The sequence below is a fragment of the Neofelis nebulosa genome, chromosome 2 (genome assembly GCF_028018385.1).
Source record: "Neofelis nebulosa isolate mNeoNeb1 chromosome 2, mNeoNeb1.pri, whole genome shotgun sequence".
Taxonomy (NCBI): domain Eukaryota; kingdom Metazoa; phylum Chordata; class Mammalia; order Carnivora; family Felidae; genus Neofelis; species Neofelis nebulosa.
Genome location: NC_080783.1, coordinates 216,622,865 through 216,647,730, shown reverse-complemented (window position 1 = coordinate 216,647,730; position 24,866 = coordinate 216,622,865). Strand labels below are relative to the sequence as shown.

Below are 24,866 nucleotides of genomic sequence, written 5' to 3'. Positions count from 1 at the left end.
CTCTGCGGGCCCCTCAACTTTGTCCCCCCCTAACTACCCATGCTGCTGAGCGGGACTCCTGCTGTTGGGAGGACACAGAAGCGTCTCTAGGGCCACCGATGTGCAGGCCACCCGGGACCCTCTGGTTGGCAAAGTTTTCTCGTCCAAGGTCAGTAGTTCTGACACGTGCCGTTCCCCAGGCCTTCCCCACCACGGGAGTCTGTCTGCCTGGTTTGAGGGCAGTTTATCAATAGTAAGTGCTCTGGGTTGCTCTCACTCCATCTCCCAGGACATCTAGAAACCTGTATCCCAGGTGGAGAGGTGAGCGTGTAAATTTCCAGGGACGGTCTGGAAGCTTCAAGAAAATGCCCTTGCCGGTCGCCGAAAGCACGGCCCGAATCCATTCTGATGACTGCTGCCTCCTCACGGCCACGTCCACACCCTGCAGGCCATCTGCTGTCCGTCCCTCTGCGATGGGGTGATCCCAGAGAGCAACTCTGAGGGCGGGCTAGGGCACTGGCAGGCCTCCAGGAGAGGGGGAGAGGGGACAGGAGTAGGAGGCCACCGTGCTGGTGGGTGGCTCAGACCTCTCCTCTGAGCAGGGGAAGGAGCTACACGCCCCTTCACCTGGGAGGGTGCCTGCTCCTGGTCCCAGGGCCATCACCCCCAGACCCATTCTGCTGCTTGGGTGAGCTCACTGCAGCCAGTCAGGCTGGAGCAAGCCCCTGGCAGCACTCAGCCAGAGAAACCCTGCCCTTCCTACCAGGCATGGCAGACAGGAATCTTTCTGGAAGCTGCTTTGGAGGGCAGGCGAGCCGCGTGCCAGTAACGGCGGGGAACCGGGCGCTCCCCTCTGCCCCTTGCCGGCCCTGGGGGACCTAGGTGGAGGGCGACTGCCAATCTCCCCGCCCGCTCCCAGGAATGAGACACAGTTCACCGGTCAACACCCAGCTGTTGTAGTGTAGCTCGGTTTTATTTATGTCCACAAATATTTCAAAAAAATTACAAAAGACTCAAAATGGAGAGAACACAGAAGTCACGATTTCTGGGTGTCTACTCTGTTTACACTGTGTTATCTCATGGCAAACTACTCATATATACATTTAGCTTCAAGATATATATAAACGTAGCAAATCAGAATGTACACTCTGCTCCTGCAGTGAAACAAAGCTCAATCTTGACAACATTCAACAAGATACGTACAAAACACAGAAAAGCAAAACCAAACTTCAAACAAAAGGAAGGAAAATCCAAAAGGAAACCAAGGGGTCGGGCTTCAAAGACACTGTGAAGGTCTGGGGCCTCCTAAACCAAGTGCAGCTGACCAGGTGAGGGTTTCGGGTTGCAGGTTTTTAAGTGGAAGAATCTCAGTGCTTCACCCTGGGATATGGGGAAAGAACCAAAACCGAACAAGAAAACGCCTGCAGACGGTTTTCAAGTAGAGACTTCCGAGTACTTCACTCCGTCTCTTCTTTGGAAAAACGGAGGACACAGAGAGGCGGTAAAGGTTTAACTGAATGGCAGGCACGGAAACCAAAGATGGCAGAGAAGGTGGGGGCAGCGGGGCAGGGGCTGCAGGAGAGCCGGCTCGCCCCCCCAGAGGAAACAAGTGCCTCGTGCCCGTGCGGCCCCCCAGTCTGATGACACAGGGTTCATCTGAGCTCGTCTCCCCTCTAAGGAGCTAAAGTTAAGGCAGAAATGGAATGAGAGAAAAATCAAAGGAGAGAACCACAAACATTCCCAACAGACAAAACAATCCTCTATCTGTCCCGACTGAAACCAATCGTAGTTTTAACAGAAACTGGGAATGGCCCTGATGCAGGCTTGAATCCGGAACCTGGATCTGAGCTCACACCTGCTGGCTTCTGGGTCAAAGCGCCAGCCTCTCTTCCTACCCCCGACTCGGCTCCAGCCCTAGACACGCCCCACACATCCACCGACCCACACGTGCTCTTGTCATCCCACAGCTCTTGGATGTGACTCCCAGTCTGAGGGGAGAGGAGCGGGGAAAGGTCACATCCTGACAGAACACTTCATCAACAGGCGCAGACACCCCCCACGCCCGGCCCCGCTCTGGAGAAAGTGCATCACGTCCACAACTAGGAAGGAGAGGCGGCCCCCCCTGCAGAGCAGCCCGAGCCCTCAGAGGGGCAGCTCCCAGGCAGAAGGAAGCCATTCCGACCAGGAACGAGAGCAAGAGTGGGACTCAAACGGCGTCCCCACCCATAACCATGCCAACTCCGGGCCTGCCTCAAGCAAAAGCGGCCTCAAGCCGTGCAGCAGGGGTGCCCTGGCCTCAGTGCAGGAAGATCCTAGTGATGACACACAACAGGGGAAGTTTCTAACGGATTCCTTTGGCAAGCGTGTGCTATTTGTAGGGAATCGTTTTCTTCTTGAATTTTCTAGAATGTTTACGAAATTGTCAGAGTATTTAAGAAGGCAGTTCATCCAGAAGAGCCAAATGTGTGTGCATAGAAATGTATAAGGAAATCTACAATCAGACACACAGAAACATGTGCTTTCTATCCCGTGGAGACAGAACAAGGTGGACACTTAACTCCGGCGCTCCTGGTACAAAATAAAAAAGGTTCGATCTAACAAATATCCGCACCTCTGGCAAAGCACAAGCTAGGAACAGACAGAAGTGAAAATCAAGGCAGCAAAACAAAGAAACGGTTTGTAACATCGTCCCTGCAAACCCCTGGATGCCCACTGCTGCGACCAAACCTCGTCCCAAGCTCCTGCCCGTTTGTAATTAGTAACGCCCATCTGTTCCCTTTAATTAAAGGGATAATTATATATAACTTTTTATTAAAAAATCAACTCTGTATTCTGTCAATAGCTGGTAGGAATTCACAATTAGTGACATGGCTGGAAAAAATAGATCAGAATAGTTTGTGGAAGAAAAAAAATGCCATTCTAAAATTATTTATTTACAGACGTAAAAAGCCATGCTGCAGAACTTTCTCAAATTATGAAGATTTCCTACAATGTATTAAAATAAAAGTTTTTTTAAAAATTATAGCTCTTGGATTCCAAACTCCTATGCCACCCATCTGCAGACCTCGTGGGCTCTGGGACACACGTGGCTGAGTGTGTCTGCACACACAGTGAAGGGTGTGAACTGGATTCTAGCACCTACCAAGAAATCAAGGAAGGAAAAGAAAACTAAAGCCAAACCCCAAGATTGCAGGGAAAGTTTTCTGAATGTTCAGTCCAGTCCAGGACTCACTAAGTTTCTGGGGGACTGTCATGCAGGGAGACCCAAACCAGTCTCAAGGTATTCTCTCTACAAACAAACACTATTATGCTGATAACATTTTCAGTTGTGGGGTTTTTAAATATATAAAGAAATCTTTAGAAGATATTCTTTTTGCTTCTGTAGCTCGTATTGTATGTAAAAAGTCCTGTTTCTCCCCCCCCAAGAATTGGGGTTTCCACAGCCAGCGTTAACAAATAAATAACTTATAACTGCTTGTCACCTTCTTTCTTCAGTCGACTAGAAAGGGAAAAAAGGGAGAAAGTATTCAGCACCAGGCCTGGGCAGGTGCCACCAGGCATGCAGCTCGAGGGTCCAGGTGACCAGAGTGGCCTCCCGTGCAGCCGACCCTCCCCCCTCGTCTCCCTCCCGTCAAGATGGCTCCTTGGGAGTCCCCTCCAGGGGCCCGCAGAGCCATGGGGGGCGGGGGAGCGTGGCCTTTGTGGAAACGGGCGGAGCACACGGTGGGCACGGCCAGGAGGGGTGACCGCCAGGCTGGGTCAGTGGCCACAGGTGGGACAGGTGGGAGCCTGGGCTCAGACAGTGAGGCCCTCCCTCCCTCCCGGCCCCTCCCCGCCTCACCTGTAATAATCTTCCTGACTTGGTAGGTGGCCACCGTGCATGTGGGGGTGTCCGTGCAGCCACTGCTGCTCCATGGCCAGTCTCTGCAGCTCTGCTGACTGGGCGTGCATGGCCTGCAGCTGGTGGGCCGCAGACATGGGGGGTGGGATGGCCCCAGGCAGGTCTCGGGGGTAGGGGGTACCTGCCAGACACAGAACGGCCTTTGAGACAGAGGGGCCAAGGGAGCGGCCGGGACGAGGCTGGCGAGGAGGTCAGGTCAGGAGACGGCCTCCCGAGGCGGGGAGCAGGAGGGCTGCTTACTCCGCAGGGACCCGGGGAGCAGGTACTGCCCCTGCGATCCCCTGACCCCAGGGGTGGAGGCTGGGGGAACACGGACGGAATACACGCTCCCTCGACCTCAGGCCTCGTGGCTCAGGCTCTTCTTCACAGGGGTCCGCTCTGACCCCTCAATGTAAATTCAGCGCCTCTGTTGTTCCTTCACGTCGCACTGCCCTCGTCCTGGCTCTTATGTGTCTCTACCCATCCCCCCCCCCCCCCCCCACCAGCTCTCGGGAAACATCATCGGGTATTTGCTAAAGAGGTGGATGAGGGAATGAACGAACGGGACATCAGATACCAACCCAACTCTCGCACCGGACCTGGACCCCTCTTTCCCCAGGTGCGTTCTTACCAAAAACTGGATGACGAAGCATCTCGTGCTCATGGGGGGGCTGTCCAAGCAGAGGGTTGGGGAGGGTGCCGGGGGGGTAGGGAAAGCGAGCCAGGTGAGGGCCAGCGGTCAGGGGGTCAACCAGCGGGTGCACCGGGCCTGCTGAACCTAAAAGAGGGGCAGAAGTCCAGATGCGGGCGGTGCGGGGCGCCGGGGCTCTCTCCGTGTCTGCCCTCCTTGGCCGTGACTACCGGTGGCTTCCTCCTCACCACGGCCGGCTCCCGGCCACCAGGGCCACCAAAAGTCCTGACCCACGGTGGCTGCCCTCACCCCCACCCGCAGGAAAGTTCCAGAAAGCAACAGGGAGGTAAAGAGCCGGCTATTCACACACAGCCCCTCCGCTCACTCCTGAGCATGGCTAGAGGCACAGTCTCCCCTCCCGCCCCCGCCACCGTCTTGCCGAGGACCCCATGTCATCAGAGCCCACGCAGCCCAACACCCCAGACTTGCCCTGCACCTGTCAGGTCCACCGGAACCCGAGGGCCGCTCGGGTCCAGCCAGCGTTTCTCGCCCAGCTGCCAGCCGGACTGGCAACGCTGCCCAGAGCTGCCTCCCTGGCCCTCTGCCCAGAAGCCGGCGGGGTGAGACTCACTAAGCCCCGCCTTCTCCTCTCAGGCCAGGTGCCCCTGCTCGCCCTGTCCCTGCGGACGTCCCTGCCCACCGTCGAGCCCGCTCAAAAGTTGCCATCTTGGCGAGCTTTCCTCTCTAACAGCAACCTTGCCCCCAGCTCCCCTGTTCCCTGTCCCTGCTCTGCTGTCCTCCAGAACACGCGCTGCTTTTCACACTCCAAGATACGCTGACTGACCGCTTCTAGGCTGGGAAGGTAACGCGCGTAGGGCTGTTGTCAACACTGACAACTGTGCCCGACACATCACAGGCGCTCAGTCAAATATCTGCCAAGCGGATGAATGCTGTATGAACAAACGACTGCCTGTCCCCGTGCGGCATTAGGACACATCCACCGGCCACGGAGCTTAGCCCATGCCGGGCGGCAACGAAGTTCCAGATGTCAGGACTATGGGGTAAACGTGACAGCTCCTCGGCTTCCCCAGAACCATCCTCGTGCACGGAGTCCGGGCTCCCTGCATCGGGGCTGGGCGCACAGGTAGAAAGAAGGTGCAGGCCTCCCCACCTCCGGTCCTGCTCCATCTGTCACCCTCCTCCCTAGTCCGGAGGCAGGGCTACCCGCTTTGGAGTCCTGCACGTGGGCTGTGCCACGGGAGCCCACGGCAGGCCCCGGTGCCCCGGTGCAGGCACAGCCCCCCTCACCCCAGCTGGCCGGTCGGCGGGCCTGGGGGAGCTCTCGTTCCCAGGGTGGACAGAGAGAGCCGGGTGGTCCTGACGGGATGAGCCAGCAGAAGCCCAGGCCCCGCCCCTCAGTGGGGAACAGAAGGAATGTTCTTTTTAAGTTCTCACTCAAAGATTCCCTAGAGCCTCCCTGGTGTCCCATGGCCTCGCCGGGGCTCCAAGGCCCCACCTCCCGCCCTGAACCTGCCTCAGTGAGCACAGGCTGCTTCCTGCTATCCCTGGCACCGGAGGCACAGGACCAAGAAACGAAGCTTTAACCAGGAGACCGCAAGCTGAGGATTCCCAGACAGATGCTGAACGTCCTCAGGTCTGTCAGGAATTGAGGATTCCTTCGGGAAAGAACTGCCTCTGCCTCTGGACAGCGGCTCTGCCCGTCTGGTCCGTACCTTGTCAACCAGAGCTCAGCCCACAGCACCCTGTCACAGCCCGGCCCGGGGGGCACCCACCTTGATGGAGGGGGTCCTGCTGGTGGAGGTGAAGGTGTGAGTGGATGTGTGAGTGCTGGTGGTGGTGCGGAGTCACGTTGAACATCTGCAGGCGGGCCAGGGGGTCGCTGGTCAGCGAGGCCATGCGCTCGGCGTGGATCCGCTCGGCCGCCAGTCTATCAGGGTAGCTCATCTCAGGCCGCAGCTGGGGGCCCGCCAGGGCCAGTCTCTCCCGCTCCAGGGGGTTCAGGCCCGGGTGGAAAGAAGCAAAAGGGTGGGGGCCCGCAGTGGGGGGGATGGTGAGGGCGCTGTGCCGGGCGAAGTGCTCCATGGGGTTGGTGGCTGGGTGCAGGGGATCCAGCTCCGGGGGCTTCACCTCGAAGCCCGGCTTCATCCTCTCCCGCAGCTCCCGCTCGCGGATCTCCCTCTCCCGGATCTCCCTCTCCCGGAGCTCCCGCTCGCGGATGGTGGGGTCCACGTTGTAGAGGCCGGGCATGTGGTAGGCCAGCAGGGGATCGGTAGGGTTGAGGGGCATGTAGAAGGGGTGGTTGCGGTTGGTGGGCGACATGACGTGGGGCCGAGCGTACTCGCTCAGAGTCCGAAGAGCGGGAGTGTCGGGCCCGATGTACGGAGGCACCGCAGCAATGGTGGTTGGTGGCGGCTCGAAGGATGGCCGCATGTGGCCGGGACCACTGAGCTGGGGGTCGCTGAGGCGGCCCTCGTGGGCTGAGCTGGATGCCTTCTGCTGAAGGAAGGGGGCGGGGGTGTGAGCGGCAGGTGCCCAGCTGCCGGCCTGTACCGACCAGCCAACCTGGTCCCTCCTCCCCAACACCAGGGGCCAGCCCCAACCATGGCCGGGGACAGGCTTGGGCCGCAAGCACGCGGTCTGGACCCTGCTGGGACAGCCTGCTGTGCGCTTTCGGCTTCCCTTGTGCCCCAGCCGGGGCTGTGCATCTGAGAGGAAAGATAACGCCCGCGGGCATCCGAGAGTGTAGCTGAGACAGTGAGCCCCAGAGCGGGGCTGCAGAGGGACCCCACGAGCCTGGTGGACCCCAACTTACGGCCGCTCGCTCCGCCTCCCGCTCCCGCTCGCGCTCCCGTTCGCGCTCCTTCTCCTTCTCCTTCTCGCGCTCTCGTTCCTCGCGTGCTTTCTGCTCAGCCTCCCGTTTGGCCTTCTCGATGGCCTCCTCCCTCTTCTTGGCCAGTTTGGATCCCGCCAGAGGCATGAAATACAGGTCCGTCCGCGCACACGAGTTGTACCCACGGTCCAGGTGTTTGTAGAACCTGAAGGAGGGTCACATCTCTCGATGGGGCCCTGCCGGGGCCTCCGCCTGCCCCAGCCGCCCAGCCTGTCCCTGCCCTGGTTGTGCCCACGCTCCGGGGAAGCCGGTACCTGGCTGACTGGCTGGCATGGCTGGGGGTGTCCACCACAGTGGGCTCAGGGGACGGGCTCCTGGGCGGGGGCGGGGGGCTTTCGGGCTCCTCGGCATCATCCAGAGCCTCTTCCTTGATCTGGACGGTGGGGAGCGGGCAGGCTGTCCCCCCGGGTACGCCGCCTCCCGAAGAAACGGCGGCAGGGCAGGGTGGCGGGGCTGAGGGGCCAGGCCCCGCGGGTGGGGTGGAGGTGGAGGAGCAGGCGGGGGGAGTGATGGGAGGGGGGCCCCCAGGGACAAAGGGGTGCTGAGCAAATGGGGGCTGGGGAGGCACCTGGTGGAGGCCTGCTGGGGGGTGAGCGGCAGGGGGCAGGCTCTGGCTCTGGGTCAGCACCGGGGGCTGGGCAGGGGAGGAGGGCAAGGGCTGGCTCTGTGGCATGAGCTGCAGGGGAGGTGGGTGGGCCGAGGGAGGGTGGTGCGTGGACAGCGAGCTCAGGGGCTTCAGTGCCGGTGGGGGCGGGAGGTTGGCATTCATGGAGAAGGGCGAGGGCCCTGAGAGGTGAGGCGGGTGCTTGTGGGCTTGTGGGGCCGGCAGCTGGGGGATGGGCGTGGTGGGTGGGGGCTTGATGTGGGGCATGGCCAAGGGGGCCGGCGGCAGGGGCTGCTCCCGAGGAGGCTGCTGGGGCTGCAGTGCTGACTGCGAGGCTGGGGGCTGCAGGGAGGCATGAGGGAGAGCTGATGCCTGAGGGGCCTGGGGAGGGAGACCAAAGGGCTGAGGGGGGCCTGGGTGCTGCAGCAGGGGCCCGGCCTGGAGGCTATGGGGGCCGCCCGGGCCCTGACTGTGCAGCGGGGGCTGGCCGTGGGGTGGGGCGGAGGGCTGGCCGGCCGGCGCGGTCAGGGACTGCAGCGGGGGATGGGGTGACGGCAGCCGCTGTGGGTGCAGGGCGGGTGCCTGCTGGATGTGCGCATGGGGGGCGGGAGCCGCTGGGGCCTGCGGCTGGCTGGGGGGCTGGGAGGCTGAGGGGGAGCCCTGGGGAGGGCCCGCAGCGGCAGAGGGCACGGGTCCCGGTGCGGGGAGCTGGGGGGCCCCCGGGGGGGCGGCGGAGGGAGCCGGAGTGGCCGCCCCGGGAGCCTGCAAGGCCGGTGGCTGGGCCTGTAGCATCTGCTGCTGGGCCGAAGAGTCCGAGTCGCTCTCGTTGTCCTGGGGGCTGGGGATGCTGGGGGACGTGCTGCGATTGTCCTGGTCGATGTCTTTGGGGTCACTGCTGCCCTCATCGTTGACGCTGCGGCTGTCAGAACTCTCTCCCTCGCCTTCGGATGGCGAGTTGGGCCGGCTGATTTCCTAGGACCGGAGATGGGAGGGATGAAGCTCTTGGAGGGCAAGAGCCCTCTCTGCCTCGTGCCGGGCGCACAGCAAAGGTTCGTGCAGACGAGGCGGCGAGCCTGGCCCCGGGGACCTCAGGTCCTCCTTTGGTCCGGCTGGCGTCGGAGGCCACTCTAGGTCCCTCCCTAGGAGACAGGGCCCTGCCATGCCCCGGGGAGACCCTGGGCTCAGGGCTTCTTGGGGGGTGTTAGCAGTCCCTGAGCTACAGTCCCTGTGGCTAGGCTGCACAGCTCACCTGGGTTTTTGTCTTCTTGGAGCTGGTCCTGTCGGCCTCCTCTGTATCGGAGGCCACCTTCTCCCGCTGGCGCTTGGTGCTCTTGAGGGGGGATGAGGCTTCCTCCTTCACTTTCTGCAGTGGGAAAGCCCGTGAGGGGCATCAGGCCGAGGGAGGGGGTCCCTCAGCCTCGGGAGAGACGCCAATGGTTTGCTGACACCTTGCTCCTGTATTCTGAGCTCCATCTCCAGAAGCAAGAAAGTTCTGGAAGGGACCAGCTGAGGCCGGGAGAAAACAAATATCTGGGGGTGGAAATAACGTGGCTTTGGGGGGAGGGAGCCTTTCTAATCACACCCTACCCTTTGCCTCCGAGGCCTTGGGAAACTTGAGGCAGAGACGGCTCCTGAAGGTCAGTGCTGGGAGCTGCAGCGGACCACCTTTGTCCAGGCCCTGGACCCCAGACCCCAGACCCCAGTCCACAGCCCTAGGCCAGGCAGTGCTGATGCCCAGGGCGGCTCCAGGAACGACCCGCAGCCCCATGTCTGAGGGAGCTGGACATCAACTCCAGCAACCTGGGGTGTTAATGAGGGGGCAGGCCCAAGCAGCCCCCGCTACCCTGGGTGACAGGCACCTCACCTTGGCCGACTTCTTCACTGTCTCTGCTTTACTGTCATTGCTGGAGGTGCTGGCAGCGCTGGGTGAGTTCCGGCCACTGGAGCGGATGTCTTCGTTGATCGGCGAGGCGCGACCATCAGGGCTGGCTGGCTGCTTCTTACGACCGCTGCGCAGTGTAGACATCTGCCCACCCAGACCAGAGGCTGGTGAGACTGGACCCCAGGCTCTGCTGTGGGCCACCTGGGCCCAGCATACACGCTGGAGCCTCAGGAGCTGACCCAAACACCTGCCCTATGGCAAATCCCAGACCAGGGTGCCTGGCAAGTGACAGGCACCTGCAGCTTTTCCTCACGGTGTGGGGGTCAATGCAGACTGAAGGGAGGAACGAGGGGTGAATGGGTGGGTTCACACGGAGGAGACAGCAGTTCTTAACTTAAAATGCTCATCTCCAGGGATGGTCCTGGATGCTGTGCGGTAGAAACGAGCGAGGCTTTCCGAGGGGCAGAAGTTGGCGAGGGCCGTTTACTCTGCCAGATTCTCCAGAATGGCAATCACACGCAGGGTCTGCTTTAAATCACCCCACCCTTCCTGTTTGTTCCACGGAACTGCCCGCTTCCTTGCCCAAACCAAACACCTGCTGATTTCATCTGACAGGATGGGAAATGACCCAAAGAGATAAACCGACAAATAATGTGGCTCAGCTCCTAAAACCACCAAGCACTTCAGTTCATTTCTGCAAAGCAATGGGACTCAGAGGAGATGGGGATACAATGATTCACGCCAGTCCATGTGCTGGGTGGCCAGGGCGCGGCAGCCTTGACAAGATGCCAGGGTCAGAGGAAGGTGGACGGTGCCCTCTACAGGCCTGCAAGGGCCGCTGGGGAGGCTGGCCACGGGGGAAGACTCTGGCAATATCCCTAGTGAGAACTCTCACTCCCAAAGGCCCTGCTGACATATTTCAACCTAGAAAACAAAACCTCTATGAAAAGGGCTATATAGTGAGGACAAAAATGTACCGAAAGTTTCCAAAACTGGATCAAATATTTATTTAAAAGAAAAAAAAAAGGCAGCTGCAAGTTTAGGCAGCAGAGACACGGCCACTGCAGGTGTCAGGCTCAGGGCCCAGAGGCAGGTCTGAGGGACTTGGAGGGCACGCACTGAGCCAGAAACTGATGCTGAGTTCAGGACGCACACCCCACTGACTCCCCGAGGACGACACGAGGGAGGGAAGGAGAGAACAGAGGCTCTTCCCAGACCCACAGACAGAACTAGTATTTTGGGGCCAATCACTCCTTCAAGGAGGCTGGTCCTCTACATAAAACCGGTCACCTCCCAGCCTCCCGGGAGGCACAAGCCCGGGCGTCCTAGTAACCCGAAGCGGCCCAGGTCGCCTGCCCGAGGACTCACCGAGCCACGACTGCGCCGTGTCCTCATGCTATGCTTCCCACTGAGCCCATCGTCTTCCTCTTTGACAGGTTTGAACATGAATGGTGGGGGGTCCACAGGCTTCTCGATGGGGGGGAGCTCGCCGTACTTCTTGAAGTGGATACGGCAGTCCGTGCACAGGAGGATGTTCTCCCGGCCCCCGTGGTGCCAGTCTTTGGAGGCTGTGTGAGGCAAGAGGGGTGCGGGTGGGGGGCCCCTCCGTGGGCTCGGACAGACACCCGCCGCTCTTTCCCAGGACGGGAGAGGATTTCAGGAATACCCGCCACCTCCGCCCCGACCACACTGACTGCTCGACAGGGGAGTGACAACAAATACGAACTTCTGCTTTTTCTCAAGTAACCCTGAAGCGCAATGCGGACGTCAAGCCAGTGATTCCCTGGCAGGTCTTCAACTGGACTCACGAGATGTTCCGAACCTGGAAGCGCCTGAACCTGGCCTGCCTCAGTGAAAGCGCGCCCCCCCGCCCCCCTGCCTTCCCACAGACCCCCACTTACTGGTGGTGAAGCAGTGGCGGCAGGCGTACCCCTTCAACTCCTGCTCGCTGTCCTCACTGTCAAAGTCATCCTCGCTGGCTGAACTCAGGTCCACTGGGCATGGCAGGAACACAACAGGGATGGGGGAGACACCATCATGCTTGGCCAAGACCGGGACCACCTGTGACCCGTGGCCTGCCCCAGGCTCTGAGCCACCAGAGTCGCCTGGAAGGGGCAGTGTTCACGAAGGACCACTCTGAATTCCTCGGGGCCGGTGATCAGAACGAAAACTCGGGTGAAGTACCCGAGGGTCTGCCCTACCGTATTTCGGGGGACTGGCGTCACACCCGCATCCCGGAGTGGCGAGCACTGATGCCCACAAACTGGGAATGGGAGCAGGCGAAGTGCATCCAAGTGCTTTCCCTGACACGTGGACGTCCCGAGGCGCTCCCTCTCCACCGCGTCCCGCCCCTGCCAGCCCTACTGGGTCGATTCTGGTTTGCATGCCCCACGTAAGCAACCCTCAGGCGGAGCGCCCTGGGCCAGGACAGAACCACCGGCCCCGCTGCTGCGTGCCAGCTTTTACGGGTTAAGAAGGTATCTGCGGCGCCCGGGTGGCTCGGTCGGTTGAGCGTCCGACTTCGGCTCAGGTCATGATCTCACACTTTGTGAGTTCGAGCCCCGCGTCGGGCTCACTGCTGTCAAGTCTGTCAGCACAGAGCCCACTTCAGATCCTCCGTCCCCTTCTCTCTCTGTCCCTCTCCCACCCGCACTCTCTCTCTCTCTCAAAAAACAAGACGTTTTAAAATAAAAATTTTTTAAAATAATTAAAAAAAAAGGTTAAGAAAACATCAAATTATTCTGCATATTACACTGGGACCAAGAGGAGGAAAAAGAAGAAAATGTGAATCTTATTGCCAACACAATACCAACGCAGTAACTCAAACAGAACACCCTCCATGAAGTGGGAAATCTCCTCTGAAATTATCGAAAACACCCCAGGACAAGTCAAGACTTACGTTTTTATAAAATGCTACAATGATGTTGTTTATTTAAAAAATTTAAATGCATAAATAAGTTATGAACCTCTCCTACCAAGTCCCCCAAGTCAGTGCTACATCCAGGCGCAAGTTTCATACGCCTGCACCACACACATGATGTCCCCAAGCCACTCTGCGACAAGGACACCTGTGAGTGCAGGCCCAGAACCGGGACAGCGAGCAGCCCCGCACTTACGGAACTCGCTGGAGGGTGGTCTGGAGGGCGTGCTGACGGGTGTGGACGCGGTGCGGGTCTTGATCCTCCTGAACACGGCCTGCCTGCGGTGCCGGCGATGGGCCCGGGAGCTGGCCGCTTCGGGGGTTTTCTTCCAGTAGTAATAGAAGGTGATCAGCTCCCCCTGCGGGAGAGAAGGGCCAGCGGTGACGAAGGGCTCGGGGATGGCTTCTCCCTGCCCTGCAGCTCCCTCTTCTGCCAGGAGCAGGAGCTACTTGGGAACGGCTGTGCTGGGGAGGAGCGCAAAGGACGCTTTGCTCCTGAGTCGTGAGGGGGACTGGACTTGTCCCCTCAGCCCAGGGGAGCAGAACCTCTAGATATCTAGAACATTCATTCATTCAACAAGTACCTGCTGAGTAGCTGCCACGTGCCAGACGCCAGCACGGAGGTACAGCAATAAACAACCGAGAAAAGGGAAAATCCCTGCCCGCTAACCGTGTGTGTGCACAGATGGTTTCTTCACCGCACTGCACTGAAATCATACAGGTGTGACAAGGGAACGCCTGGCCACTTAGGCTATTCCAGAAACAACGCCCCTCCCCCTCCAAAAAACCCCAACAATTCAGGCGCTCAGGTGGTGGGGAGCCGGGGTCAGGAAAAAAGGAGACCCCAAACCCAGGAGAACTGCCCCACGGCCTCCAACCGGTCTGAGTGACCACAGTGGGACAAGCTGGTACAAAATCCTGAAGGTGACGCCTGAGGGCCACGTACACAGGGGCACTGATGCAGAGATGAAATGCCACATGTCACAAGGTCAGTCTTTCGTTTTTAAATTTTTGAGAGAGAAAGAGAACGAGCTGGGCAGGGGCAGAGAGAGAGGGAGACAGAGCAGCAGAGGCGGGCTCTGTGCAGACAGCAGAGAGCCCGATGCGGGGCTCGAAGCAGCGAACTGCAAGATGATGACCTGAGCCAAAGTGGGAGGCTTAACCGACTGAGCCACCCAGGTGCCCCACAAGGTCGGTCTTTAAGGTTTTCATGGCCCAGCAGAAAGGCAGGCAAGACATCTTTTTAAAAAAATACAGCATGGGGACATGAACCCAAATGCAACCATGAAAAAGGGGCACTTCTGCTACCCCTGTGCCACGTTTGGTTAACCCTGGTTGACAAAGACCAATTTCTTAAACATCCCAAGATAAAGTATCTTCACCTGGAATTAGAGGAAAAAAAACCCAAAAACACTTAAAGCAGTGAGAGTGCCTAGATCACACTGATCTTCTCTAACTGAATCAATCCTGTGGACAATCAACTTGGTGGACCAGTGTATCCTGGAAGTCATCCTGGGAGCAACTCGTACCCCAAGGTTGGAGGCACTTGGCCAGAGCACCACTTAGCTTCATGGAAGGCTCACTGCTTTGTGAATGGAGGAGCCGAGAGCCAGAGCCAGAGCGAGAGATTCTGTTCTCCGGTGACCTGAGATCCATCTAGCTGGAAAGGCCAGTGCTGGAGAGACTGAAGGAGAGAAGAGCAGATACCAGGCGACAAACTCTTGTGATTGCCGAGCACCCCATTAGACGAGATTTCATTAAAACACCCCCCAGAAGCAATGGCCTTAGAACACGATGAGAAGTCAGTTTGAAGAGAAGGGGGCAGGTTTTAAGTGGGGAAACGGCTTCTGCAAAGCAGGTAACCCGCGTGTGTTGAGTGCTCACTGCTCAGAGTTGGATTCTATGCCTGTGCATTTCCTAAGAAGTGGGACCGCAGCTGCTGCCAGACCCTTAAAGGAGCCTGTGGTTCAGAGGAACTTCGGACTGGCTTCCACAGGTCCATAGCATGTATCTCTTGGAGCTGTGGATAGGTTTCAGTCTTTCCAAGTGCCACTCAGCAAAATGCTAGTGACTGCCAATAGTTAACAGATGAAGCGTGACCCCAGGCCAAGGGAGGCCAGGAGCCAGCCACCAAGGACGAGCACAGGCAAATCTACAAGCTCACCCCACCCCCTTTCCAGTTCCATGAGACAGTAACTGAACAAGGGAAAGTGTAGGAAATGCCCTTGGATTTCTGACCGGTTTGTCTGTCACAGGTTATTCTACAAATGTAGGTTACAACTGTCCCTGTGGTGACCGGAGCGTCCCGAGCCCCTGAGGTCATCATCTGAGAAGCTCCTGGCTCCTGCTCTTTATCTCCCATTTTCCCGACTTGGAAAGTCACTTATCTCTACTGATCTTCTGGTGTTGGCTGGCTGGAGGGAACAAACTCAGACACCCAGTGGGGGATTAAGAGACCTGTGCGGATACAAAACTGATCTGACGCCGGTCCTCCTGTGAGAAAATACAGAACAGAAGCCAAGGCAAGTCACTGTCACCCTTCAATACTTAGTCAGCGTGACATGCTCTATCAGTTCAAAAGGCAACTAGTGCAGTGAACCGTGGCCCAATCCCGAAGCTGGAAGGAAGGATGTGAGACCCCAGAGTGGTTCCTCCCACCTCCTCTAGCTGAAGTCATTTTAGGGGCCAGTGGATGCGAAAGGCCAGGGATGTAAGAGGAAATGTGAAGCTACAGAAGGGAGAAGGAATCAAAAATGGGAGAGAAAATCAGGTGGGAAGGTGCTAGCAGGGTCTCTGCCAAACCTCAGCCTGACTTACAGGCTGTTAAAAAGCAGCCACCCTAACACCTTTGTACAACGTTGATCTGTGACACAATATTGACTCACACAGTTACAAGGGACTGGAGGTGAGGGGCACTGACACAAGGATCCAGGTACAACTTCGGACTCTCCCAAAACTTAACAAACAGTCTACCGTTGACCAGAAACCTTACTGATAACATAAACGGTTGATTAACACGTATTATATATGCTACATATATTTTTTACAGCATGCTTCCAATAAAATAATGAAAATGATACTAAGAAAATCATAAGGAGGAAAAAATATATTTACAGTACTCGACTATATTTATCAAAAAAACACCTGCTTGTAAGTGAAACTGTGCCATTTTAACCTGTGTTAAGGTTCAATGTATTTCTATTTCTCAAACATGAATGTCTGAAAGAGTTTCAAATGGTCTTAGAAGACAGCATAACTCACAGATTAAAATAGGGCAAGCCAGAGTCCAGTGAGGCTATGATACTGGCCTAACGTCACACACCGGGCAGAAAAAGGCTCAAGAAAAGCCGGGTTCCCAACCTTAACCTCCACTCCTGCTGTGTTGTGTCTTCCTCAAGTATGTGAGAAAATCGGGACATGACAAAGAAACCTAATACTGAAATAATCATCAACTTTTTGTCAACACCTGGGTGGCTCAACTGGTTGGCTGTTGGACTCCTGATTTGGGCTCGGGTCAGGATCTCACGGTTCAGGAGCTGGAGCCCTGCGTCGGGTTCCGTGCTCACAGCATGGAGCCTGCTTGAGATTCTCTCTCTCCTTCTCTCTCTGCCCCTCCCCTGCTCGCTCTCTCTCTCTCTCTCTCTCTCTCTCTCTCTCTAAATAAACCTTAAAAAAAAAGGAAGGAAAGAATAGCCTTCCGACAAGAAAAAGAGTCCAGAACACATTCTATTTTCTCAGTACCAGGGATCGAACGACCAAGCCAGAAGGACCCTTCCACTATAGGCCTAAAACCAGTTCAGAAAATGAAAACTACACATTTCAAAATTCCGGAAGATGGGGTAGCAACTAGAACTCTCATACGTGGCTGGTGGGAATATAAAATGGTTCACCCACTTCATAAAACTTTGGTAGTTCTTACAAAGCTAAGCACTTACCATATGACCCAGCAGTTGATCCCACTCTTCGGTGCTTACCCAAAAGAATAAAAGCATGCTCAAAGCATGCTCACACAAAGACCTTTCCACGTAAACACGTTCAGAGAACCTTTACTCTTTGCCACCCCAAACTGGAAACTATCTCAATACCCCTCAACAGGAGAAGGGAGAAACAGATCACCGTGCATCCACTTACTAGATACTACTTGGTAGTAAAAAGACAAACTACCGATCTACGTGACAACACAGATCAACCTCGAAACATCACACTGACTGTAAGCAGCCAGACACAAAAGTACAGACTGTGGGGGTCTGTTCTGGAAAAGGCAAATCTACAATCACAAAAAGTAAACGAGTGGTTGTCCAGAGTCCAGAGGACAAGAAGTAGGAAACTACCTATAAAAGAATATGAGGAAACCTTTCGGGGTGAAAGAATAAATCCCATAAACGCCCCGCGGGTTTACGGTCGTCAAACTCCCTGAATGGCGCCCTCACTGCGCTTAAAGTGGGTGTCCTTTTACGGTATATATGCTACGCATACCAATTACACAGCCATGAAGTTAACTTTAAAAAAAAAAATCCAGGCCAGGTTTTATTAGCTGCCTCTCAAGCACCGTACCATCTACGAAGGGATTAAACACTGGAACGGAGCGAATCTAGGCGGATTAGAAACAGCATACTGGTGACTGCATGGGTGGCTAGGTCTTGAGCACAAACAAAAGAACATGTCGGGAAAAGGTCTGGTTCTACAAACAGGGAATGAGGCAGCTAGAGGCCTCACCAGGAACGAAGTCAATTGAACTTTAATCAAACATGCATAGTGTGTGCTGCAGAGACCCGCTGCACATAAATTCAGGAACAAAAGCTGTTGCAGAAATCAATAGCTTGCTGAAACATTAACACAGGCAATCATCGATCAAAAGGCAGCTCCACAAAGGCAGCCTTGCAAATGAGCTCCCGCCTTTGCTTGCAAGCGGACACAGAGGCATAAACGCGGACACGAACGGCCGCGGCGGCGGTTTTGTTCCCGGGGCTCTCCCCCACCTCGCGACAAGGCCTCGCAGCCAGCACACCTCCCGTCTCTGTGCTGTAACTGCACACGGCACGAGCGACTAAACTGGGTTAGTGCCTGGGCCAAAAAGGGAAAGAGAGGGGGCGACGTCCTCTCCGGTCTACAGCATTATGGGCTGCAGTGCTCGCCAAGAGAAGCGCTTAAAGCCACTGGTCTATATTTAGTGGATTCTCTCTCTCTCCAACTCTTCGCCTTTTCTGCAGCGTGTGAGAGGGGGGGCAGGGGCGCTGGATTTTCCCAACAGGTCATAAGCAAAAAGCCGCTGGCAAGAAGAGATTTGCTCCTGGATTTAGGCACCGGCTTCCCTCCCAGGCAGGCTCTGCACAGCAGGTCCTCTCCCCAGACAAGTCAGTGAGGGGGGAGGGGGCAGGCCCCTGTAGGTTTCTCTGGTTTTCCATCCAAAAGCAAACATGGGGTGGGGACAGAAGGAAAAGGGAGGTATAAGATGCTCTGTGCAGCCCTCTATCTGGGTGGGTGGGGGCTGGGACGAGAGATAGAGAGTGTCAGGTTGACAAAAGGCTCCAGGCACCAGCAGACAGCTCAATCACAGCCACTCCTGTGATCCAGAAGCTTCCTGGGCTCCACCACTTGGAATCAGTAGGAGAATTGGTTCCTCCTCCCCGGTCACCATTGTACTTCTGTGTCGCCTCGTGTTAGACCGTGAGTCCATCAAGTTCGCCTGACATAAAATGGCAGGGCACGCTCCCTTCATGGCTCCACGGCCCAGACAGCCTGAACTGAAGCGTGGGGAGTGAGGGGTACCGGGGTTGCTCAGCACTTACTAGCAGCCTTCAGGTAAGTTCTGCTGGTACGTCTAGGTGGACAGCAGACTGGCGACGCGTCCCAGGGTCCAGAGTGAGCATCCCACCGCATGTGTGTGTGTAAGAGCAGAGGCGGGCGGGGGCTGGAGGTGGGAGCTCGAAGCCCTGCAGCAGGGGACAACCCGACGGGGTCTCCTTCCCGTCTGACCAGCAGGTTAATTTGCCTGTAGCCACTTGGCTAAAACGATGCCTGCAGACAAGACTATTTCCTGCCTTCAGGCACCGCAACGCTACGGGAGGGGAACCTGTAACCTGTCCAGCCTGACGCACACGCACACACAAACACACATGTATTTTTTAAAGTAAGATAAGCTATGTGTCTTCTAAGGGACCCTGGGGAAGTGAAGGCACAGGACAGATGGCAGAGCGAGAAGGCACTGGAAGCACAGCGAGGGTCAAGGGCTCACTGGGGGGCAGGTCTGTCCTGAACTGAGCACAGCAGCAAGCCCTCAACTCCCTGGGTTCTCTCTCACCTCGGCCCAGCATCAACTCAAGACAGGAGACCCCCAGGAGGCCGAGGTGGAGGCACGAAAAGGTAGTCAGTCGTTTTTGTCCAATGTTAGAAACATAAGGGTACGCCCAGGATTGAGTCCCCATTTTTGTGATTATAACATATTATTATTGCCACAACCAACCAGTCTTGACGCCCCGAGCTGGACACAGTGCACGCAGACCCTGGGGTACCTGCAGCCTGCCACCTACTGTTAGGCCAAGCGAGGCCTTGGTTTTTTGGAAATAACCCTCTTCTCTCACACTCCCTTCAATTCGGTGTCCAGGGCCCTATTCCTGTATCTTCCATCCTCGCAGCGCGGTTCCGTGACCAGCAGGAAAAATGGTTAACACCCGCTGGCCTCAGTCCGGCCAAGGAAGGCCTTGACAAACCAGTCCTTGGTACGTGCACAGGAGGGGCAGGGACGAAGGAAGGAAGGACTCTATCTGGGTCCCTGCACCGTAGCGAGTGCCCAGGCACCAGCCACAGAAGGTCCCCAGTGGAGGCCACCCACCAATGCTTCCTCCCCCCGAGGAGGGACAGCCGCTGCTAACTTCCTCTTCTCCACCAAAGCGTCAACAGGCATCCTCTCGGAGCCAGGTACCGTGTACTCAAAACAGAGGGGCAGAAGGGGTGGGGAGGAGGCCTAGAAGCCATCCTCCACATGGATAATGGCATTAGAAATACAGCTTTTCTCTGAAGCTGCCATTCAGGCCCCTCAAGCCCGCCTGCCCCTGTCCGCTGATGCGACGGGACAGGACCCACTGTGTGGTAGGGCTGACAAATGCATACCTTTGCACACAACTGACATACCCCACTGCAGGGGTTAGAAAGTAAGCGTTTAGGAGAAGTTATTTTAATTCTTTAAGATCTATTATGAACTGTTCCAATGCTAGATAAATATTTTAACGTGAATACGAGAGAGAGTACACTTAAATGATCTCCACCCGATCCACACCTTCCCTTAAGTCTGCATGCGAAAGCACAGCTGGTTACAATCAAGGTGTTTTGCTGCAAAAACTCTGTTTGAAGGATGATGCCCTTCAGTTACCGTCCAGTCCCTTCTTTGGTGGTCCAGGTAGAGAAGTAAAGAAACCCGCCCTTGCTGGATGGAATGGAGAAATCTAAAGCCCCAGCCCCTTTTATTAAAAGAAGGTGTGTTTTTCCAGAGAGAAGTTCCAGCAGGCAATGACTAGTTACAAAACAAGGTCCCAGACGCAGAAGGGGCAGGAGGGAGAAGGAAACATGGCACAGAGCTGTTTCTCAGACTTCATTCCCCAAGCCGGGGCCCCAAGGGCGGTCAAGGCCACAGGGGAACGTGGCCCCGGCTCCTGGAGCGGGTCCGGGCAAGCCCGCGCGCTCCAGGCCCCTGGGGAGCCCTCGGACCGGCGTGCTCTGACCCTGCAGCTGAGCTTGGGCCCGCTGACATCCACGGCCACTTCTGCCTGGGAGTCACAGCTGCATTTCTTGGCCGAAACCAACTCGAGGGTCGTGAAGCAAGTCAGTAAAATTTCCTGGCACAGGCTCCTGTGACAGTCATTCTTTCCTTTGGCTCCCCGAGGACTCCAGGGTTGGAGCTGACGAGTGTCCCCAACAGCTCAGGTGAGGAGCCCGGTGCCGGGTAGAGCCATCAGCTACCTTCAGGAGCGGCCACCTTTACGGATCTTTTTCCAGCGGGCAACTGGTCGTCTTCCAGCATCGACTCTGGTAATTAAAGCGGTGCTCTCCTGGGCTCCTTCTTTTGTTAACCAACCGAATCCCCTAATCCCTGACGGGGCCCCGACACCGTCAGCCGGCTCTGCCGCTAATCGTTAAACACCGACTCTGTGGGCTCAGAGTGCACGCGACAGGATGACGATCTGCTCGAAGGCACACGGCAGAATCACCGCCTTCCGCGCGCAAGAGGCCGGAGGGGCACCTACCGAACGTGCCACGCGAGAGGACCCGACGGCGAGGAGGCAGCCTGCGTCTGGGCGAGGCGATCTCCCCGACCCACCTCCGGCTCCTCGGGGGCAGGGCGAAGGAGAGGGAGGAGAAAGAGGACTCGAAGCGGGTGACGCTCTCCTGGGTTGAACAGGTTGTAAGAGGCCACGCTAAGACGCCCACAGAGATGTTCTGGAAACTGGCACTCCCCCAACCTCTCTTTCAAAAATCCTAGTTGAGCAGGATGAAGAATTGTCTTTTTTTTAAATAATGATGACCACTATTTATTTACACATTGTGGAGAAACAAACAGAGACATTTTTCTGTTTAGCCAAACTTGTAACGAGATTTCCTAAGCTCGATGTTGCTTCAGTTGCTGACCACTTGTGGATTCTCCGTCTGGTCCCACACCTCCCCTCCACTCAGATGTCCAGACTCGAGCTCCTAGGCAGGCCTGTCCTCTCCCACAGAGATGCTCAGTCTCCCCAAAGCCCAGCTCTGACCTGGTCACTTCCCTCTCCACACAGTGAAGGCCCCAGGCTCCTCAAGACGAACAGAACAAAGGCCCAGTCGCCTTGCTGCCTCTCCCGGGCCTTTCCCTCTGGCCACAGAAGACCCTTCTACCACATTCCCCACCCTCACAGCCCCTGGCTTGTGCCAAACACGACGGCCAGGCTGCTGTCCCCTCAGTGTCTGGATCCGAGTCCTCACCAGTCAGGGCTCAGGTCACCACAGATGCCATCTTCTCCCTGAAGCCTTCCTTCTCCTGCTCCCCAAGCCCCTGAGAGGTCATCATATTTGCACACCTGAACTTTTCCACACTTGTCTCTCTCCTGGTACTCACAGGCTCTCCTTTGGACCGTAACCATGAATGGAAGAGAGAGACAGTGTGAATGGGGGGAGGGGCAGAGAAAGAGGGAGAGAACAGAATCTCAGGCAGGCTCCGCACTGTCAGCACGGAGCCCATTATGGGGCTCGAACCCACGAACCGTGAACTGGAACCAAGAGTTGGATATTAACTGAGCCATCCAGGTGCCCCAAACCGTAACCATGAGTGACCTAGTGTCCCCAAGTCTGTGCCTATTTCCTTGGCAAATACCCACAAGTCTAGGGCAGTATCTTGAATATCTTGAGTATTCAGTAAACATTTGATGAGATGAGTATTCCCTGAGCATTAAAATTCACCTGAAATTGGGGCACCTGGGTGGCTCAGTCGGTTGAGCATCCAACTTCAGCTCAGGTCATGATCTCACAGTTCGTGAGTTCAAGCCCCGCATCAGGCTCTGTGCTGACAGCACGAAGCCTGGAACCTGCTTCGGAGTCTGTGTTTCCCTCTCTCTGCCCCTCCTCCACTCGTTATCTCTCTCTCTCTCTCTCTCTCTCTAAATATATAAATATTAAAAAAAAATTCACCTGAAATTAACTCTAAAAAAATTAACTTCTGAGAAATGGATACCAGATCACTGACTTTTTATTTTGCCAAATAAGATCATTAAAAATAACTGCTTCTTGATCTCATCATTATTTCATAAAAGAAATGACACTTTAGCTCTAAAGAAGTAGAAAAGACAGACTATATCCAAATAAGAAGAGTTCCTTAATTTGATATCCAGCGTTATGAAGAATGACTACACTGTTCTTATTTTTAGTTCATTTTCCACGGGCCCATGAAAACGTAAGCCACGTGCATGCGGTGTCTAGAAGCAGTGGTCTGAAAGTGGGGGTCACGGGCTGACAGGAGGGTGGACTTAGGAATCCAATGCCACTTCCCCATTCAGCAGATTTATAAACCACCAATCACCTTTCACCGGGCTTATGAAATCTGCAGTGATGAGGGCTAAGCACAATAAATGTTTTCCTTAATATACACGTCATCTTCGTGGCTACCCTAACACATAAATCGCATCATCCTTGCTTTACACACGAGACAACTGAGGCACAGGGGACAAAGCCATGTGTCCAAGCTCACACAGCTTCAAATGGTAGCCCTGGGAGTCTGGTTCCAGAGTCCTATGCTCTTAACCACTCTGCTATGAACTAAGGGGAAATCGATGTATTTCTTAAAGCCAGAGGCTCAAATCTGGGTTATCTTTCACCTAGGGAGTATCTTAAACCTCTTCAATGGACCCTGAATAGTTTAGGAAGAAAAGCAAACGAAGGCACTGTGCGTCCCTGATAACAATGGGTGGCCAGCCTTCCCATCCCAGGGCGGAGCCACCTCCCCCACCCCCCAATGCCGCACCCAAGAAGTACAGAACCGCACCTGCCCAAAGCCGGGGTACCAGGTTCAGAAAAACATCTGGTTGGCACAGTGCACAATCAGAATTATGCACGAGCCTAGACAAATACGTTCTACTTCCCACACCAGGAACAAGCTCCAAGGACTGTACCAGACAGACCCTGGGAGCCCACGGCCGCGAGCACCCCTCACAACCTGCCGGCCACGCCTCAAGCCATCCAATGGCTTCCGCTACGGACAAAGCCCTCTGGCCTACTTTTGGCTCTCGGCTGCGTATGTCACAGAGATGTGCCAAGCAAGTGACCCTCACAAGCCTCTTGACCTAAAAGCAGTAACTCTTCTTTCTCTGAGGAAGGCGAAGAGTTTGATCAAGCAGAGTCCTTCAAAACATGGCTTCTGAACATGCTACAAAGGAAGCATCAATCAAAGGTGGTGGCTTCGAAGTGTGCTCAAAACCACGGAGATGATTCGAGGGCCAATGGGCGGGTCTCCTGAACCTCTTGGTCTCGCCACCTCTCCAAGCAGCTCCGCTAAGACACCTACCAGTCAAGCAACACGTAGAAGATTCTTCCATTTAGCCAAAAATAACAACAATAAAAAACAGAAAACAGATTTGGAAATGACTTGCTGAAAGACAGAGTCACGGCCATCACAAATCCGTCTAAGGCCCAGCCTGAAACCCACCCCGTGTAGCGCCTACACCAGCCTGTGGCACAGAAGCCTGGCCAGTCCCGATGCAGCGACAAGACTGGCCTTCACTTAACCCAGGACCCACACACCAGGGCCCACTCGGGGGCTTCTATCCCTGGTTTTACGGAGCCGTCGAAGACTTCACATTTTAAGTACAATAACGCCCACGCGAAGAATCGCGTCTTCTCTGTAGGGTCCCCCGAACCCCCAAGAATTCATTCACTGAAACCGGTTTTCTTTCCTATAAGCCGAATACTTCATTATTTCCTGAATTCATTTTATTGGAGTTCAGCAACAGGGCAAGTGGGATTTCACCGCTGTCGGTTCTATTACCACACCGCCCTTCTTAATGTGTTCTCGTTCTGTAACAAAACCACAATTCTACCAGCAAAGGGGGAGAAGAGAAGAGAGGAAAAGAGAAAGCCATAAAACTGTTAAAAGCACCATTCTCCGTGTCGTAAACATTTTTCTATTTATCGGCCTTTCATTATATGTGCAATCTTATTATCCCTGCACAGTATCAAAGTGACACCGCCAGGGTCACCCTATAAAATATACATTGGCGATGTAACATTTAATGACGGGAACAGGACAAAAGATGAAGGATGAGAGAGGATGGCATGCTGCAGGACGTTTTAAAGGGATCATCAGTTATATCTGTGCATTTCCCGAGGTGATAATTGAATGACAGGGGCTGGAGGGAGATCCATTTTTGAGCTCAGAACGGACAGTTAGGAGAAAAATGTTTTTGTATTGGAAGCATGTAATGACTGCCAGGAAATGAGAACAGCCACTCTCGCAACATTGCTTCTTATATTTTATGGTTTTTATGGACGCACAGCAAATTATCAAGTACAATCCATTTCTGCAAGTCGAATTGTAAAATAAA

General features: G+C 55.5%; 1 protein-coding gene across 6 annotated transcripts in view; it reads right to left on the bottom strand.

Annotated features, from left to right (window-relative positions):
* Window positions 1-931: 931 nt before the first annotated feature.
* The window catches only part of RERE (arginine-glutamic acid dipeptide repeats), a 429,059-nt gene continuing 405,124 nt past the window's right edge, over window positions 932-24,866 (bottom strand). For 5 of the 6 annotated variants that reach the window (XM_058719215.1, XM_058719219.1, XM_058719216.1 and 2 more), the window contains 11 exons: window positions 13,004-13,166; window positions 11,789-11,881; window positions 11,256-11,455; window positions 9,870-10,031; window positions 9,255-9,368; window positions 7,656-8,977; window positions 7,324-7,546; window positions 6,284-7,007; window positions 4,491-4,637; window positions 3,821-4,001; window positions 932-3,478 (listed from right to left, as the gene is read on the bottom strand). In XM_058719215.1, coding sequence (XP_058575198.1) covers window positions 3,445-3,478; window positions 3,821-4,001; window positions 4,491-4,637; window positions 6,284-7,007; window positions 7,324-7,546; window positions 7,656-8,977; window positions 9,255-9,368; window positions 9,870-10,031; window positions 11,256-11,455; window positions 11,789-11,881; window positions 13,004-13,166 — 3,363 coding nt within the window. In that variant the 3' untranslated portion in view covers window positions 932-3,444. The remainder of the gene's footprint in view (window positions 3,479-3,820; window positions 4,002-4,490; window positions 4,638-6,283; window positions 7,008-7,323; window positions 7,547-7,655; window positions 8,978-9,254; window positions 9,369-9,869; window positions 10,032-11,255; window positions 11,456-11,788; window positions 11,882-13,003; window positions 13,167-24,866) is intronic. The other variant, XM_058719218.1, reaches the window with a different exon arrangement.